The following is an 18,021-nucleotide window of genomic DNA, read 5'->3' on the forward strand; positions in this document are numbered from 1 at the left end:
TCCATGGAAAAAAAAATAAAAGAATTATCATCCTCAAAAAGCCATTTGCTGGTCACGGGAAAAGCCAGATCTCTGGCTAGTAGTGAAGCACAGTTGTGACTGTCACATTATTGGAAGGACAGGTTTTAATGGCCCCTACAGCCTGATGTAATCAAGGGAACACAACATGGATCTCACCAGTTTATCTTGAATATTTTAACTCAAATACTCACAGAAACAGAGCAGGTTGTACTCTTTTTATCAATTATATAACATACTTCAAATCAAAGCAACAAACTGAACAATAACCATAGAAAATCCTGCCAAAAGATGAGCCAGTTTCTTACACCCAAACAAGCTCTGTTTATGTATGCTCCTCACTCTATTTCCAATAATGAGGTGCCTGTTGGCACTCCTCTATTTGGAACAGCAGCTGCCACAAAGTGCATCCAGCCCAATGAGTTGTCTATAAAATGGTCAGTGTAGTTAGCAGCGGGAGAAAAAGGGAGTAGAAGAATAAAATCCAACCCATCTCACACAGCCACCACCTGAGTGGGCTGTTCCTGAAAGACTCCTCCTCTTTCCATGTCCAGGACTGCACCAGCAGAAAACCTCTGCTGCTTCACGGGTCAGATTTTACCCAGCCGATACTTTACTGTTCCACAAGACAAGAAAAAGCCCACCAAAACAGACTGGATGTAAATAATCACAGCATAAAGAGGGCAATGCAACTGTAGCACTCACACACCATCATAAAGAAAGGGCCCCTGACAGGAGAACTGTATCCAAATTTTATATACAACTTTTAATTTGCATCCTGTGGCACACCATCATTCCCTTGATGAGAAAATACCTTGCCTGCATCTTCCCCTGGGACCCAAGGTAGGAACATACAAGTTATAAACCAGAGCTGCAATGAAGAGCTGGCATTTGGGGACTACAGCAGGAATACCTGCAAAGTGTATTCCAGGCAAGAGCCAGAGGGAGGTAACTGAATTGTGAGAGGTGATTGCATCAACTCTTGGCTCTGTGGAGAGCAAAAGAAGGAAATTCTGACACCTTTCCACCACCATTACAAACCCACAGAACATCTGCCTGCGATAAAGAGAAGTAGTAACATTTTCCTATCTGTTTTCTTGCTATGTTAAATCCAAATACAAGCCAAATAATACTTTCCTATCATAATCTCCAAGCTGGCGGTCCTCACAAATATCAAATGAAAAAGAAATACTTCCCAAATGGGGAGATTGGTCCTTCCTCAGTTTTGAATTCAAGCACAGTGGTTGGTAAAACACCTCTGGCCAAGGCTCTCTCTCTTCACAGCCCCTAAAAGTTTGAAAACACCAGCTCCAGGCTGGCTGCTCATAACTCAGCAAACACATTTACTTCGAGCTCTGCAGCCTCTTCTTGCACTGAACTAATTATTGAGTCTACGTGCAAATTGGAAACTCTCCCTATAATGAACAAAAATAATTAAGACTTGCATTATTGTGATTTACCACTGCATGATAAGCTCTGAGGAGAGAGAAGTTGGAACATGAAGTTCCTCAAGAACACAGCCAGTTTAACTACTCTTTTATTACAGGTGGGGCAGGCAAAACAATCCCTTAGTAATTTTATCTAACACTTCCCAGCAGAAAACCCTTGGTGTTGGCCTTTTTTTTTTTTTTCTCTGCCAAACTAAAATCATTAGGGCTGCAACCTCCAGTGCCAGACACCTTCAGTGGGATGAAGTTCTAAGAACACGGTGGTAAAATCAGTTCTGCATCTGGAGAACACTGCTCTGGCCACATTAAAAAGCAAATTGCCTCAGAACATCTCACAGCTCACCCAAGTTCCAGGCACGCTCCATAAATCCACCTTTTTCTGTGGTTTACACAATCTTTATTTAGCAGCTAGAGATCCTGAAGGAATGTTTTCCACAAGCTTCTCTCAGTTCCCCAAGGTGGAAAACAGCACATGCATCTTTCCTGCCATCCCCACAGTATCCAGGAGCCAGCACATTCCTACCCTGGCCAGGCAGGATGCTCTGGGCTGACAGAACAAAGACTGGCTTTCCTGGAATGGCTTCCTGCTCCAAAACTGCAGAGCTGCTTGGCACTGCCCTGCCACAGCAAAGCCTTTCTTCTGTTCTTACTGTGTCTGAATTTACCTCACAGGCGGCTTTTATCTTTCAAATCCATGGTTTAAAGAAGTAAAACTAACAGATCTAGACTTGGATGAGGTTATTAAAAAGAAAAATCAGAAGTAGAGCTCTAGGAGTAAAAAGTGCAAGAATCTGAGTTTTAAGAAATTAAACAGATTAAATATGGGCACACTGTAAGGAGTCCAAAAAATATTATAATTGGTTTGATGAGGCCAAAGATGAGGAACAAGAGTCAGATGAAGAGCTAACAGAGAATCTGAAATTATTGGTAGAGACAGCAAAGGAGGAAAAAAAAAATTGAAAACGGGTTTTGTGCCTGCCAGATCACTCTCCCTTACAAAAGCTGAACTATCACCCAAAATTCTGGAATCATGTAATTCTTCTACTGTTGTGAGCAATCTCCTTAAATCAGTTCCAGCAGTTTGCATCTCATGCTCCCTCTCGTGTGAGCTGCTCCACGTGCCCGGACAGTGAGTGTCCTTTCCATGCAGGTGAAGGTGCCAACCATGCAGACACAGCAGCAAAAATTCAGGATGCCACTCTGTTATTTTAAATATGGAAATTACACTAAAAATTATGCTTCTAAAATACAGCAATCAAAAGCAAAGCTGCACAAAAATTCAGGCTGTTTGTATTTTCATTAGATTCCCACTAGTTTGTGTATGTTTGATATTTTCTTTGTTTATTTCCACTACTCTCATCTTCACAGAGTACAAATACCTCAAAGGATCAATACAGACCCATCCAGAAGAACAATTCCACCCTGGGCAGTGCAGAGACTGCTGTTCCTATTTGTAAAGCAAGCTGGAAAATACACTGGAATATAAAGAAAACTGGGAAAGAATGCATAGCCACTGAATGACTGCAGCTAAACACTGTGGAAAACTAAAACCTCTCTCTAACAGCACCTCAGCAAACGAGTCACCCACACAATGCTTTTCACAAGCAATTACTCAGGGCAGGATTTAGGATGGCTAAGATTAGCTAATTTTTGCCTCATCTATCTGGACTCCATCCTGACAAGGAGCACAGATTAGCACTTTTGGAAAGCAGCTAGGACCACCTGCCCAGGACCCATATGCCTCTTTTGATGGCCTAACTTCACATCTCAACCCTAAATTTTTGAAGACCTGAATGCTTAGAACATGTTGCTGGATTCACACTCTCATCTCCTCCCCAGAGGCTGAATGATCAGTGAGGTGATTATTGTCAAACTGAGAAAAAATTATCCAGATGATTTTTTTTCCCCCCCTCTGGTGGAAGGAGTGTTAAAGAAGTGAGGAACCAGTGTCAAGAAGAACATACAAGTGGCCAGGAACAAGAAAGAATGAGACTTTTCCCCTCTACAAGTTGTGACCTGCCAAAAATGGGTTATCTCATAGAGAAATGGGCAAAAATAAACCAGAGAATATGTGAAAACCACAATGATTGGTAAATGACTTGTGGGGATCACAGAAACGAAACACAACAGCCACTACATAATAAAGTCTCCAACATTTTAAGTTCAGTGTCAGCTGAAGTTTGAGAGCAATAGTTCTGCAGAGGTTCTTGCTGTGTTTTCTCCTGAAGGAACTCCAGCCCCTTCCAGGATTTCACCAGGTGACACACATGGATGTGAGATGGCCCATGAGGACACCACCCCATATTCTGATTCCCAGAAAATTCTCAGCCATCCACATCCTCTATCAGTCCAACATGTGGCAAGTGGAAACCTGGGAGGATCTGGCAAAGCCCGTGACAGCAACTTTGTATTTTGAAGGGGTTTGCAAGTTAAAATGAGAATTAGGACAACACACATATGCCACTGCCTCCCAAGACAGTTTTAGAGCTTTAGTGTCTGCAAAACAATTCTATGTAGATGCAATGTAGCTGCTAAAACACATGCACAATTAATACACTGCTGCCACCAAACCCCAAACAGTAAGCATACTGAACAGTCATATTTTAAGTAACAGCATTAAAAATTGGGTACGAGTATGGCAGTACACTGCAAGAAAAAAAGTCTTAAAATTGCCAAAGTTAAGTAGCTCATTTCAGAAGACTAGCACTGATAATGCTGCTATTTTATGTCTTTCCTTGTACAAGATCTTCTGTCAGCATTCAGAATTCTTTTGCACATATGAATGAAAAGAATGCACAACACAGCACTCAAGATATTTCCCAACACATTTACAATCTCAAAGATACTGAAACTCTTTTGCTTTCTGAAGGTAAAAAAAAGTGATTAAACCAGAATATACAGACAGATAAAGGCCCCAATGCTCAGAGATCAGAGTACACTCACAGCCTGTGTTCCCTCCATGCAGGCAGGAGTTGAGTCACCACTTCCTTGGCCTGCTCATCCAGGCACTCAGAATGGGAACAGTGACACCCAGCAGGAGCACACGCAGCTCTGCACTGGCTCTTCAGCTTCCTCAGTGCAGGGACAGAGGCAGGAGCAGCTCAGTCTGCAGTGGCCCTGCTCTCACCCACAGCTCCACCAGCTCTTCTGCAACTCCAGCAGCTCCTGCTCTCCTCTCCTTCATCCATCCACGGCTTTGGAGACCCCACACAAGTACTGTCAAATTGTCAACTGCCCCACGATGCAGACAAGGTTGAGCAACAGCCACAAAACCACACTCTCAACCCTCACACCTCTGCACACTCTGAACCTGTACAACTTTCAAACAACACCTATTTAGGCAGTTTTTGGAAGAACATGCTTCTCATGGGTCTGTACATCGCCTCCTTCAGCCCCAAATCTAATTAAGAGATCTTGCAAATCATAATGACATTCGGTAAAGCAATGAGTTATTCACACAATTGTTCAAAATGGTTGTTTTGCGAGTAAGGCAGAAAACACAAACTGAACTAGAAAATGCAAACTGATTTAAGTTCCACACTAGTGAAGTTTGCCATTATCAACATTTCTGGCTACTCAGTAAACACACTGGATGTGCTGGACACTCAGACCTGCCAAAAAGCAGCTGTTCACTAATTACAAGCACTTTTTATTTCAAGCTGTCACAAAATAAATAAACTTAGAGCACACACACTTAAAAAAAAAATTTGTTCACAAACCAAATGGCTAAAAAACACCTTTGTTCCTAGTTTATCTCTTTTCTAACTATAAAAATCCATGAGAAATTCAGACCAACTGTAAAGTCCCTTTACCATTAAAAGACACAGGCTACAGCTCAGCCCCCAGTGGAGCACTGCTGCTGGGCAGGAGGGACTCCTCTGGTACCCACCACTACCAGCAGCACAAAACAGGGGAAAAAATGTGCACGACTACCCTACCACACACTGCAGGGCTCAATGCTGAGGAGAACCAGAGGAAATCTCTATTTCAAGGATGTGATTACACCAAATCAGAAAACTGTATCAGCCTTAATGTGACAACCATCAGTGCAAAGGGCAATACACACCCACTGCCTTCATCCTCTCAGGAAAACCAGCTGTGGCAACATCTGGAACACCGTGGCACTATCTGCTCATGGACTCGCAGCAACAAGAGTGAGAACCAGAGCCCAGTGGCCAGCAGAGCCCAGTGCTGTGTTTGGACTACAGTAAAGTTCAAAAGACTGAGACCATGAAGCTGTTGACAGCAACAAACTCAGCAGCATTATTTCTTCTGCACTGAAAGCTCACTGCTCCTTTTTCACACTTCTGGTTCTGCTGCACTTACATTTGCTTCCATTTGCAATGCCAGGCTGCCAATTTTATGTATCTCATTCTTTCCTGCTCTGAAAGGACACTAACTGCATAAACCCTTTTCGTTGTTGCTGTTGCACATTCTGTTAGGGAGTTCTCACTATGTGTGATGAAATGTGGAAGCCTAAACTTTTTAAGGGCAATGGTCTACGGCCTCAGCCCTTAGCTGAGAAGAAAGTGAGTACTGCCTAAGCAAGTGGAAATTGCCTCAGTAAGTTATCTCTGACTTTTTTCCAACTTTGTATCAATTAACTACAGTGCTCCACAGATATTTTCAAACAGTTGTGGTTTTGGTTTTGTATCCCAAAGGCAGCAGCAGAACAGAAAGTGAGGTTTTCCACGCTGTAAGGACATCTGAGTGCTATTTCTTACTTTCTTTGGTCAGCTAGCTATTATTAGAACCCGTAAGATTTAATGGATAGACTAAGTAGACTGGAACTCAAGAGAACTTGATTCTTTTTGCAATTCAGCTTTTACCTGTGCTGACAATGACTTTTTTTCTTTCTGCTTGACTTCCCTCTCCTTTTTACCCTATCTACTCATATTTAAAATGACAAGGTCATCCCAGACTATGTACCAGCCTCATTTCAAACCAAGTATCCTCCCTAAGTAACATAGTTCAAAACCATTATTTGAATACAACTTATCTAACTGCCTGCCCCTACCATTAAACAAATTAACTGAGCTTTTTCCACTTGCCTCTGCATCCAGCCCTAATGCTTGCACCAAGAATTCAAGGGATTACCAGTACCTTACCTATTGGTAACAGGCTGCTATAGTACCTACAAAGGCATTCCCACTGACAAGACAAAACATTTTCACACCAGAAGCCTTCACTTCTTTGTATGAGACTTCTACATTTTGAGTTACAGTGGCAAATCCATAGCCAGCCTGCAACATTCACGAGATAACATGAGGCAGGAAATCCATGAATCACTACAGCAGGCTCTAAATGCTGTATGAGAAAACAGGCCCAGTGCACTGAGGGAAAAACTCAGCTGTTTCTGCTGGTCTGCTCAGTAGAGTTCAAACTAAATAAGAAGTCTTTCATACGCAGAATTCTTTGAATAAAACCTACTTTCTTGCATGTTTTTTTAAATGCATCTTTTCACACAACCTTTAGAGACGTGCTCTTCTTTACAGCTTCTTACAGATCATGCATTTTTCTTTTCTACCTCAAAGCTGAGCCTCACTTGGGGTATTTACTTTTTTTTAACAACATAAAAAAATTTCAAATCCCTTAAGTGGTTTTCCAGTTTGTGTCAACATTACCCTGGATGGCAACTGATCTGTATCCCTTTCTTTTCTACAATAATGCCAATGCAAACAGCACACAGTGCTTCTTTTAAAGCTTCCATCCATGATATGAATTCACATACAATACTAGAAGCAGCAAAATTCCCCAAAGTGCTCCTGCACATTTCTTTCCTATGGCACAGACATTGGTGACTACCACAGAATCTCAACAAGCCCTTCCTGATTTGAAGAACAGATTTTTTTTTCATAAGGTGTATGATTCAAAGAAGCCTTATACAAACACCTTGTTAGGGCTACAGTGATTTAATCTTCCTCCTGCCTAACTACAGGTGAAGAAAAACAGACCTTGTAGCACACATAGAAGATCAATAAATTGTTTGCTGTCAAACAAGGAGGAAAAGTTCTTACACACATTTAAAATATCAAGAACACCTGGAAATAAATTAGGTATTAGAGAGTCAAATCCAAAATGAAAAGACTAATGCACTTCAAAGTTTTACTCCATTAAAGCATTAATGAATATATTAACATGAGCACCAACAAAACAGAATCCTTTTAGGTGTTTTAAAAATAACCAACACAGCCTCATTATTAGAAATATTTAAAACACAGGCTTAAATACCTGCATTACAATTTCATAAAACCAAAACAGGGTTCAGAACCCCAATTTTAAAACATCAGACTGTTCTATTATGGAATATCTGAATATACAAACACACACACATGTACACACACACACACTTTTTTCACCATGAAGCACAACCCTTTGTTCCCTAATCCCCAGTTGTATGTTTAATGATCACAAATAAAACACTTCCATCAAGAAGAAAAACCGCAGTTCCAGCATGTTTAATTCTTTGGAAATGAACATCTACATTGCTGAAATGGCATTAGAGTGACAAATGACTATAATCCAATGGCCCAAGGCCAGCAAGTTCTATTCTAACAGATTTGGCAGTTTTGTACGACACAGCATGCTGACAGAAATGAGACTGCTCAGTTTACCTATAAACAAAACCCCACTTAACTTTACAAGTATTTTAGCAGCTACATGAATGGAAAGACCAGTGTGTCTGAGCAACTGCCTACAGAAGCTGGATTTATTAATAGGTAAATGGCTGGATCCATTCTAAGAAGTCTCCAGATCAGTGCTATAGTCGAGAATGCACAGAATAAATAGCAGTGATTCACAAAACCTGTGGGTTTTAGCCTATTTGCATGCTGCCATACAGTTCCAAATCTAAGTTCTATGTCAGTTTTCCCAGACTTCCTTTTTTTAAGTCAACCAACCCACATTCACCCACTTTACTCTGCGTGGATTCACCATTCATGTTTTAGAAAGGCAAATGATCCCTTCTGGCTACCGAAACTCCCAGCTTCAGCTGCAGCCTGAATTCCCAAGATCACAGAAACCTGGAATAACTGCTCACTCAATGGGCAAAAGATGAGCCCAGACCCTTCAGAGCAATGAAAAAGAAGTGGGGAGACAAATCCAGCTACTTCAGCCCTTTAAAACACTGAACAGCAACTGAGCAGCAGCAGCAAGATGGGGTATTCACACACCTCCCTCCAATTCCATTCCCCAGCAGCCCTTTCCCACGGCCACCTTTCATTTTGTGTTCAGGGTGTCCCCCCTGTCCTCAGTGGATTTCACAAACCTGACAGAATCCAACTGCCCCGGCCCCAAACGCTTCTTTCTGCCCATGAGGAAGGATGCTCCAACGTTACACATACGTGCACAAGGAATTCATCCAGCTGCACAACAACCATTTTCTGGACATTACTTTTGAGACATCCATTTCCTAATCACCACAAACATCAGGCAAGGCATTGCAAAGGCAGCACAGCACAAATGCCTGCAGACTGCTGCCTTTATTTTTTTTTTTTCTTTTTGTTTTCTAGAAAGAGCCCTGGCTTAGGGAAACATCAAACTCCACGCTGCCAGGGAGCAGCCCTCCAAGCCGGCCATAAAAGAGGCAGTTTGCAGTGCAGTATTTCAGGGAGTCATGTTGCATGCCATGTTCCCAGGTCCAGTTCTTCTGGTTGCCAGGCCAGACACAACCTGGGTGAGGATGAGCAGCTTAGGAGCTTGTTCAGCTTTCTTCCTCAGCTCCAACTCGCCTGGTTTTCACTTCAGCCGGGTTTGGGGGCAATGTGGTACATTTAAAATGGCACCGAGTTCATTTGACACCACAGTAATGGTGAAAGAACAAAACAAGCATAAATGATTCATTCTGCTATGGTATCCTTTCTTCTGCTTAACTTGTTTTCACAGGATTTACAAATTATGCATCTGTATTATTTCTTTCTATGAAAAACAATAGAAAAAGTGGCTAAAACAACTGTTTATACAGTTCCTACAGAGTTTTATTCTTTCCAAACAGGGAAATAGCTTTTAAGCTGTCTTTTCTTTTTTTTTTAAGAGATTTTTAGATGCCGTTGATGACAAGTGGTTTTAACTAGATCAGCTTAACATCCTCAGTGTCATGGAGTGATACAGCAGGTTTACTTCTAGCTCACCTTAAAAAAAGGACAGACTGTGAATGCAGGCAGCACACACCCAGCAGACAGACAGCAACACTTAAACCTCTCACGAGATGATTATGAAACAGTGACATGGAATAGAGGTACAAACCACCAGCTATATCTAAACTGTGCTATCAAACACTTCTGGTGCTTGCTGAGCTGGCCACCCAAAATCAATGTCCCTTTGGAAATATTCAATATGATGGTGCTTCAGGATTCATTTGTCACAATGTGCAAACTGACTAATGAGATATTTTTTCCCACTATAACATGAATCCATCCATTGGCAGAAATCTGACTCTGCATTTTAGCTGGAGGAGGAGCAGGATTTTTCTTGAAGTTGTGACAAAAAAATGCCTCAGTGATGGCACACCCATATTAGAGGTATGGAAGAACACACTTTTGTCTACTTCTGCATCATGACATGAACATAATGACCCAATAATCTCATTTATCTTGCACTCAGAACAGGCAACTTTTAGCAAAACTTTCTTATTTTTTCTACTGATCTGCAACACTACCATCCTAAAACAAAAAGGAAACACCTACATCTAAAACTGCATCCCTGAACTTCTCTTCAGGCTTTTCACCCCAAAGGGTCCAAAACAATGTTGACTTAATTCAGCATCACAGCACTGTTTTGGAAGATGTACTCACATAAATCCTAGACAGCATCTCAATTAACTGGATAAATTTGGGGAAAAAAAAAAAAGCCAAAAATAGGTTGTGTTTAATAATATGAACAAAGCATCAGCTACACAGTATCTCACAAACTTGCTTCCCAAATTATATACATTGTATACACATTATACAGAAACTATATAATACAAATGATAAAGTGTAACTTAAGCAGCAACCTCACCAGACCTAAAAAATCTACCTTTACCTACAGAGGGGGATGATTTAAAACAGTCTATGCTCAAGTTGCTACTAAAGATGAATTTACAGTCCAGTTTTAATTTCAGCTATGGAGCACTTCACCATAAACTAAATCATCAGCCTGACTTTTTTTTTTTTGTTATTTTAAAGTACACCAACATAATTATGTACAGTCCAAAACACAATCTAAACTCCTCTAAATGATGAAAAAAAGCTGCATTTTAAAACCCAAATGAATCAAACTGCCCACGTGCACTGCTGAGGGGGGAGAAAGCAGGCAGGGAAATAACTCTGGAGTTGGACACTGAATCCTTCTGATGTATCTGCATTCCAAAAATCATTCACTGGGACCGCAAAAAAAAAGGGTCTCAAAGTAAGTGAGTTTCCTTCACTTTGAAATGAAACTTAATGGACACAAAATTTTAAAATTAGTCTTAAATTTGAAACAAACTCCAGACACTGAAGCAGCCTTAAGAACACCCACATTAACAAAAGCATTCACATTTCTCTCTCAAACATAAATAATGCTGGACAAGAAATGTTGGTATAGTTTTCACCAATTACGAACTTTTTTAATGGAAAAATCAGTGTCGAAAAGAAAAAAAAAAAACAAACCCACAGAACTCACAATAAATCATCGCCCTGTTCGAAACGACTTACATTTTATGAAATGTGCTTTCTATGACAGAAGAGACGAACCCTGAACAAAACTGCGTTTAACGCCACTAGAGTTTTCTAAACTTTATTATTTGCTAAACAACAAAGTTGCTCTAAGTCTTGCAAATAAAACACTTCAGCGCTCCACACGCTTTTCCTGACATTCCTACTTTCAAGCTCTTTGGGAGAAAAACCTTAAGAGAAAGAAACAGCGAAGCGAACCCATTCAATCATTCGCTCTAAGCACACACTGGATTAGCCCAGGAACCGAGCTGTAAACTTCCAGCGAAAAACCACCACGACTGCAGTTTTTTTTCCACTCGGTGCACAAATCTCCCGGCTGGTTCAGCCAGTGGGATACAGGGAATCCGCACACGCATCCCCGTGCACGGCGATCTTGCAACACTCAGCCCTTTGCACCCCGATGCGCAGGGGCTTATCGAGTGTTTGGGCGGGGGGAAGGGGGGAGGATTAGTTTACAAATCTCCTTATTCCCTTCTCGTTATAGAATCGTTTCTACTTCTCCACCCCCCGCCTCCCCTCCACAACCCGGGTAAAAGATAAAAAAGAGCGGCCGGAGCGACGAGCTCCGTCCGAGGCACCCTCGGGCGGGGGCTCAGCACCGACACCCCCCGCTCCGGGCCCCGGCGTGGTGGCACCGACACCGCCGCGGGGCCGACCCCCGCACCCGGGACCCCTCCGGAATGGGAATTCCGCCCCGGGAAGGCCGGATCCGCCGTCCCCGCGGGCAGCGAGCCCGCCCCACCGCCCTCAGCACATTCAATGAACGTGCACAATCACCCTGGGCCTACTCCCGGCCACCACGCTCCCCCCCCCCCCCCCCTACCCCGGGGCCCGCCCGCCTCCGGGAGCCCGGCGGGGTCCGGGCGCGGTTCCGCAGTGTCGCCCCCGGGCCAGGACGGTACCTGCGCGCCGTGCAGGGCCATGGCGCCCCGCGTCCCCGGGGAGCTCGGCGGTCCCGGCCCCTCACGCCGCCGCCCCCGCCGCCGCCATCTTCTCCCTCGCACGCACCAGCCGGGCCGGGCGGGCGGGCGCGCGCCGCACCGCGCATGCGCCGTCCCCGCCCGCCCGCTGCGCGCGCACGGGGCGGGAGCCGAGGGCGCCGAGGGAAAAGGGCGGGAGCGGCCCCGCCTCCCTGAGGGGAACCCCGAGAGCGGCTCTGAGCGGCGGCAGGAGCGGCGCTCCGAGCGTCCCGCCTGACGGAGCCTGGGCCAGCGGGGCGGGTTTAGCCTGGAGGGGAGTAGGCTGACAGGGGATCTCGTTAATGCGTATAAAGTATCGTCAGGGCGGGTGCCGGAAGGATCGCGGAATCATGGAATGGGTTGGAGGTTTAAAAGATGGTCCAGTGTGACCCCGTGCCGCGGGCAGAGACGCCTTTCGCTGTCCCAGGCTGCTCCAAGTCCTGTCCAGCCTGGCCTTGGGCACTTCCAGGGATCCAGCGGCAGCCACGGCTTCTCCGTGCCAGAATGGTGCCAGATCTTTTTCTGCGGTGCTCAACACCAGGATGAGCGGCAATGGCCATAAACTGAACCACGAGAAGTTTCAGCTCAGCATGAGGAAGAATTTCTGTTCGTGGAAGGTGGCAGAGCTCTGGAATAGCTGCCCAAGGAAGGTGTGCAGCCTCTTCTGAGGAGACATTCCGACCCCACCTGGCCACGTTCCTGTGTCCCCTGCTCCAGATGTCCCTGTCTTGGCCACGGCGTTGGACTGGGTGATCTCCAGAGATCCTTTCCAACCCCAAAAATTCCGTGACTCCTTGATTAAGTTTGAAAAGCCTTCCAAGACCGTCGAGTCCAACCTGTGACCAATCCCTACCTTGTCAGCCAGTGCAGAGCACTGGGTACCACATCCAGGCATTCCTTGGACACCTCCAGGGATGGTGATTCCACCACCTCCCTGGACAGTCTGCCCCAATGTCTAGTCACCCTTGCTGTGAAGAAATTCCTCCTAATGTCCAAATTTCATCTGTGAAAGGCCAAGTGCCAATGGTCACTCTGGCAGGTGACAGGTAGTGTGCCCAGATGATGCCAGATGATTCCATCTGTGTGCCCAGATGATGCCAGAGTGAAGCTGTCCCACCTTTGTCCCAAATAACCAGTGTAAGAATGGGTTCAGGATTTGTATCTAGGAAAAAAAAAAAAAAAAAAAGAGAGAGAGGGGAATGACTAAGCCAATCTCATGATTTTGAGAGGCTTGAGTCACAACAATACTTGAAACCCCCAGGCAAGAATCCATCAAATTAATCGCTAATTGACTCCATATTTTTTTCCTTAAAAAAACTACCAAGTCCTGCAGAAGTCTAATTCGGCTGGGCAGCGAGTGACGGAGACAACTTTACATCAGCGAGAAAGCTGAAGAGAAGATGAGCACACAAGAACTTTGTGTCTTTGGCTGTTCACGGGAAGAGAGGAGAAGGTTCCTCCCCGTCTCCACGACAAGGACGCGTCCCTCCTGTTTTTGTGAAGTGCAACACTTACGGTGTGCTGCTGACAGTAAATGATTTTCTGTATCAGCCTTTACCCTTCCAGCTGACACACCCAGCTGCCGCTCCCTCGCTTTTGTCTCTCGCAAGTGTTGCTGTGCTGTCCTGAGGCAGAGAACCAGCAGTGAAAATGGCTGGTTAATATTAAAAGCGAGAAACAAAAAAGGGAGACAAATGTTCTGGCTTTTTGCATACAGCATTTCAAACGTCTGAAAGCCCCTCTCCCCTCGGGAGTCTAATTTACAAGGTAAATAATGGAGTGAAAACCCTTACGTAGCTTGTCTGGTTGAAGGCAAAATTCCCTTCTGCCCACAATGCCGCCTAAGTAAACCGACTGTTTCAAAATACAAATGAGCACAGTGTCTTCAGCCTGGAAAGCAGAAAATTCAAATACCAAAACTGTTAAAACCCAGAGCTCAGAGTGAAAACTGAGGAAGGATGTCACTGTCTCATTCAGCAACATTTTAAACATGTTCAATTTTATCCCATCTTGGTATAGCTTAATTATAAAGTCTGCTAACGCTTTACCATAGTATTTCCTAATAATCTAACTGTGGGCTTTTTTGTTTTGTGTGGGTTTTTTTTTGTTTTGTGTTTGTTTGGTTTTTTTTTTTTTAATGATACCATTCTTTGATGAAACTCACCTGCTGCAAAGTTTCCACCTCGGTTCTGTTTTATTAAATTTTGCCGGGTTTAGTGGCCTGTTATTTCATTACTGCTTTCATTACATAAGTCAGTTGTATTTTCTTAAATTCTTTATGCTAGTGGCTGTGAATTATCCCTCCAAAACAACAAGTTGCTTTTCCAAATTAAAAGAAAAAAAACAAAAAACCTAGTGTCATATTTTTCTTTCTTCATATCCATGTTAAGATTCGTGGAATAATACTCCTAACGACATGTGAATTTATCAAAAACAAATGAGATCCACGGCTGTGGAAATAAAGGATTGTCTGACAGCAGCCCAGGAGCTGGATAAACCACTCCCAGGGTATCTGGCTCCAGGTGCTGCTGTAATTGCTCTTATCCTGCTGGAAATGCAAAGTGTTTGGGGACTCTGTGGGATTTCACAAGGTCATGAGATCTGTGCTCGTGACAGTGCCGGGGAGATGTGTACACACGACTTCTGAGCACTTCTGAGGATGACTTTTGGGGAGTTGAAGCACTCGGGATGCTCACACCCACTTTTTCAGGGACAGAGGGTCTACTGTAGCACTTCAGCTGTTGTCCTTGTAGAGCTTCCTCCTGGTGCCAAGAGCTTCAGGAGCTCCCAGGAGCTTTTTTCTTCTTCAGAGATGCAGAATCTTTAGCCAAACAGTTTCTAGGTCCAATAAGGGCTTTGCCTACACAAAGTGTTTGCAAGCAGCAGTCACCTGCCCTGGCTGCATCTCAGGGAGGGTCAGCTGGCTCATATTAAAACCAGGATATTTAAGTTTTCAGTAGAGAACCAACCTGCTCTAGGTCAGCATCAGAGATTGTAGAATTATCAGCCTTGGTAATATTTTGTGAAATTTCTGAGTCCTAAATGTCCCAGGCCAGCAGCAGGCACTGGGAGTGGGCAAAGGAGAGCAGAAGGGCAGGAATGGTTCTGCAGGTGGAAGATTAGACAGGTAGCACAGGACACAGACAGCAGCTATTTAATTCCAAAAATGCTTTAATGCAAACCTGACTTCAAAATCCATATCCCTAAATTTTCTGGACATTTGTAAAAATTTGCTAATGTAAAAGCTTAAGCATGGACTAGTTCAAGCAGAAACACATTTGAAGTGTGGACAAGTCTTCAGTAGATCATGTGGATGCTTGACTCAGTGTTTCAATTATCTGTGCAGAACTTCTGGCTAATTAATTGTGGCTTATTCATCCTTATCTTAAATATAAGTCTTCCCTCTTCTCATTCAAGCATCTCTTTCAGTTCTGGAGCATCAAATCAGCAAGTCTCCATCTCACCTTCCCCCTCATGTTCTGTCACCGAACCCATCATCACAAAAAACAAAGGTATATTTCTTCCCAAAGCTACTCCGAGTTCCAGGAGGAACTAAAAAATGTGTGTAGCACCAACAACCCCATGACTGGGCTGTGTCCTCCCTGTGTGGAGCTACCAGGAAGGAGGAGGAAGCTGTGAGTAGCTGAGCTGTGCTCTGACTCTCACTGCATGGTGACAGAACCTCTCCATCTGCCCTGACTTGATCCCTGAGACACTCCAAAACCATAAGTTCATGAAGGAATAATTAGCATCTCACTCATTATTACATTCATGAGAACTGAAATAGCTCAGGAAGCTGAAATAAAATAATACTTTAAAGCCTGTTACACCAGCATTTTTTTCTGTAGTACTGGCCAGAGCTTTGCTAAGACATACCACCAAGGGAAGAACCACAATTCAAATCTGGGCTTGTTTCCTGCAAGTTAAATTGCTCTCAGAAAGAGTTCTGAAGGTTAAATTATTTCTTCACATTCCCTAGACACATGACCCCTTTTTTTGCTGTCACGCAAGAATCTGGAATCCTAAACAGCACTCAGAAAATCAGCAGTCCTTGGAAGAAGCCACTGAAAGCAGGAGGACACCAGCACATTTTTCTCAATTTAAAATTTTGACTTGAGAACAAAAATATTTCTGTCTTCTTTCTCAAGCCTTCAAAAAGCTGTATCTCACACCAGGCTGTAACTTTTTGTTCAGGGTATCTCGAGGGATTTGTTATCTAATGCCAGAATTACAGGCAGCAGCTCCTTGACATGCCAATGCCACAATACAGGCATGGAAGTGTGGGAAAAGCAAACCTGAGGGTTTTGGTAGCTGCTTTGTTTCAGGTAAAACAAGCTTTCCTCAAACTGGCAATGGAGACCTTTTTTAAAATGAGGTAAAGCAGTAGTTATTTTTCCTTGGGGCAGGAAGAAAGAGCTGTGCTTCCTGGCAAGAGTGAAACACTTCACAGAGCTTAGGGATGATGTGCAGGTTCAGGAGCCAGGCTGAACCAAGAGAATACACCTTTCCTCTACCAACCCTAATTCCTCACCAAGAGGACTGTTCAGACCTCACAAACCAGAGCAGAAATCCACTTGTGTCACACAAATTCTCCCTTTCATTTTTCAGAAATCGCAGCACACCCCAATTCCCCAGAGCCATGCAGGGCTGGGGAGCGAGGGTGATCTCCAAGCTCTCTGTGCTGTCTGCTGACACTTCCCGAGGGATGACCGGCCACATCTGGATCCACAGCACCCCAAACTGATGGCTGAGCAGTCACATCTGGATCCACAACATCCCAAATCCAGGGGTGACTGGCCACATCTGGATCCACAGCATCCCAAACTGATGGCTGAGCAGTCACATCTGGATCCACAACATCCCAAATCCCGGGGTGACTGGCCACATCTGGATACACAGCACCCCAAATCCAGGGGCACTCTGCCAGACCATGCCTTGCCCCCTGCCACAGGCTTGGAGGTGCAAATGGGGATCATTTGCTCCTTTAGTAATGGGAAAATGCTCCTGACAACAATAGGTACCATCCTCCAGGGGCCTCTGATGGCACAGGAGATGTCCCACACTCACTCACAACCTCTGTCTTTGGTATTTTCCCCAACACACAGACCAGGGAAACAAGGCTTGCTTTGAGGAGTACTGGAGCTGTCTTTTGTTCATGCAATGAAGTTTAACATTAAGAATTTGTAAATTGTTTACCTACACCCCATTAAATATATGGGGTTTCAAAGACATTAAATAATGTCTTTGAAACCACCCTACAAACTGGATTGTATCTTTTGTCAGACCTGAAATAATGTGAAAAGGAATTTCATAGAATCACAGAATGGTTTGGCTTGGAGGAACCTTGAAACTCATCTTGTTTCACCCCCTGCCATGGGCAGGGACACCTTCCACTGTCCCAGGCTGCTCCCAGCCCCAATGTCCAACCTGGCCTTGGACATTTCCAGGGATCCAGGGGCAGCCACAGCTGCTCTGTGCCAGGGCCTCCTCTCCCTCCCAGGGAAAATTCCTTCCCAATGTCCCATGGAACCCTGCCCTTTGGTAGAGGGGAGCCATTCCCCCTTGTCTCTCTCCCTACTGTCTGAAGCAGAAAAATGCAGAAGAGATGAATTATCTAAATAAGTTCTATTTCTACTTCATACTGTTACATTTAGCTTCCAAAAATGTTTCCACCATTACGAATTTCACTGAATAATGATTACAGGATTATATTTTTCCAATTAATCACAAAGAAAAACTTCAGTGAAATCAATACACAAGACATCAGACTGTGATGAATAGAATATTCTAAACTGGATTTATTGTTCCCAGACATTAATGTAATACATAAACACATTAAAAGAGGGAATATAGTAACAAGCAACCAAATAACAGAAAAAAAACCAAGTCTTTGAAATGTTT

At 43.9% G+C, this 18,021-nt stretch overlaps 1 protein-coding gene across 1 annotated transcript in view; it reads right to left on the reverse strand.

Moving 5' to 3' along the window:
* Positions 1–12,152, reverse strand: part of USP10 (ubiquitin specific peptidase 10) — a 47,253-nt gene extending 35,101 nt beyond the window's left edge. Inside the window, exon 1 of the mRNA XM_062500096.1 lies at positions 12,064–12,152. Coding sequence (XP_062356080.1) covers positions 12,064–12,084 — 21 coding nt within the window. The 5' untranslated portion in view covers positions 12,085–12,152. The remainder of the gene's footprint in view (positions 1–12,063) is intronic.
* Between the last annotated feature and the right edge of the window lie 5,869 nt (positions 12,153–18,021).

This window comes from Cinclus cinclus, chromosome 11 (assembly GCF_963662255.1).
Source record: "Cinclus cinclus chromosome 11, bCinCin1.1, whole genome shotgun sequence".
NCBI classification, from domain to species: domain Eukaryota; kingdom Metazoa; phylum Chordata; class Aves; order Passeriformes; family Cinclidae; genus Cinclus; species Cinclus cinclus.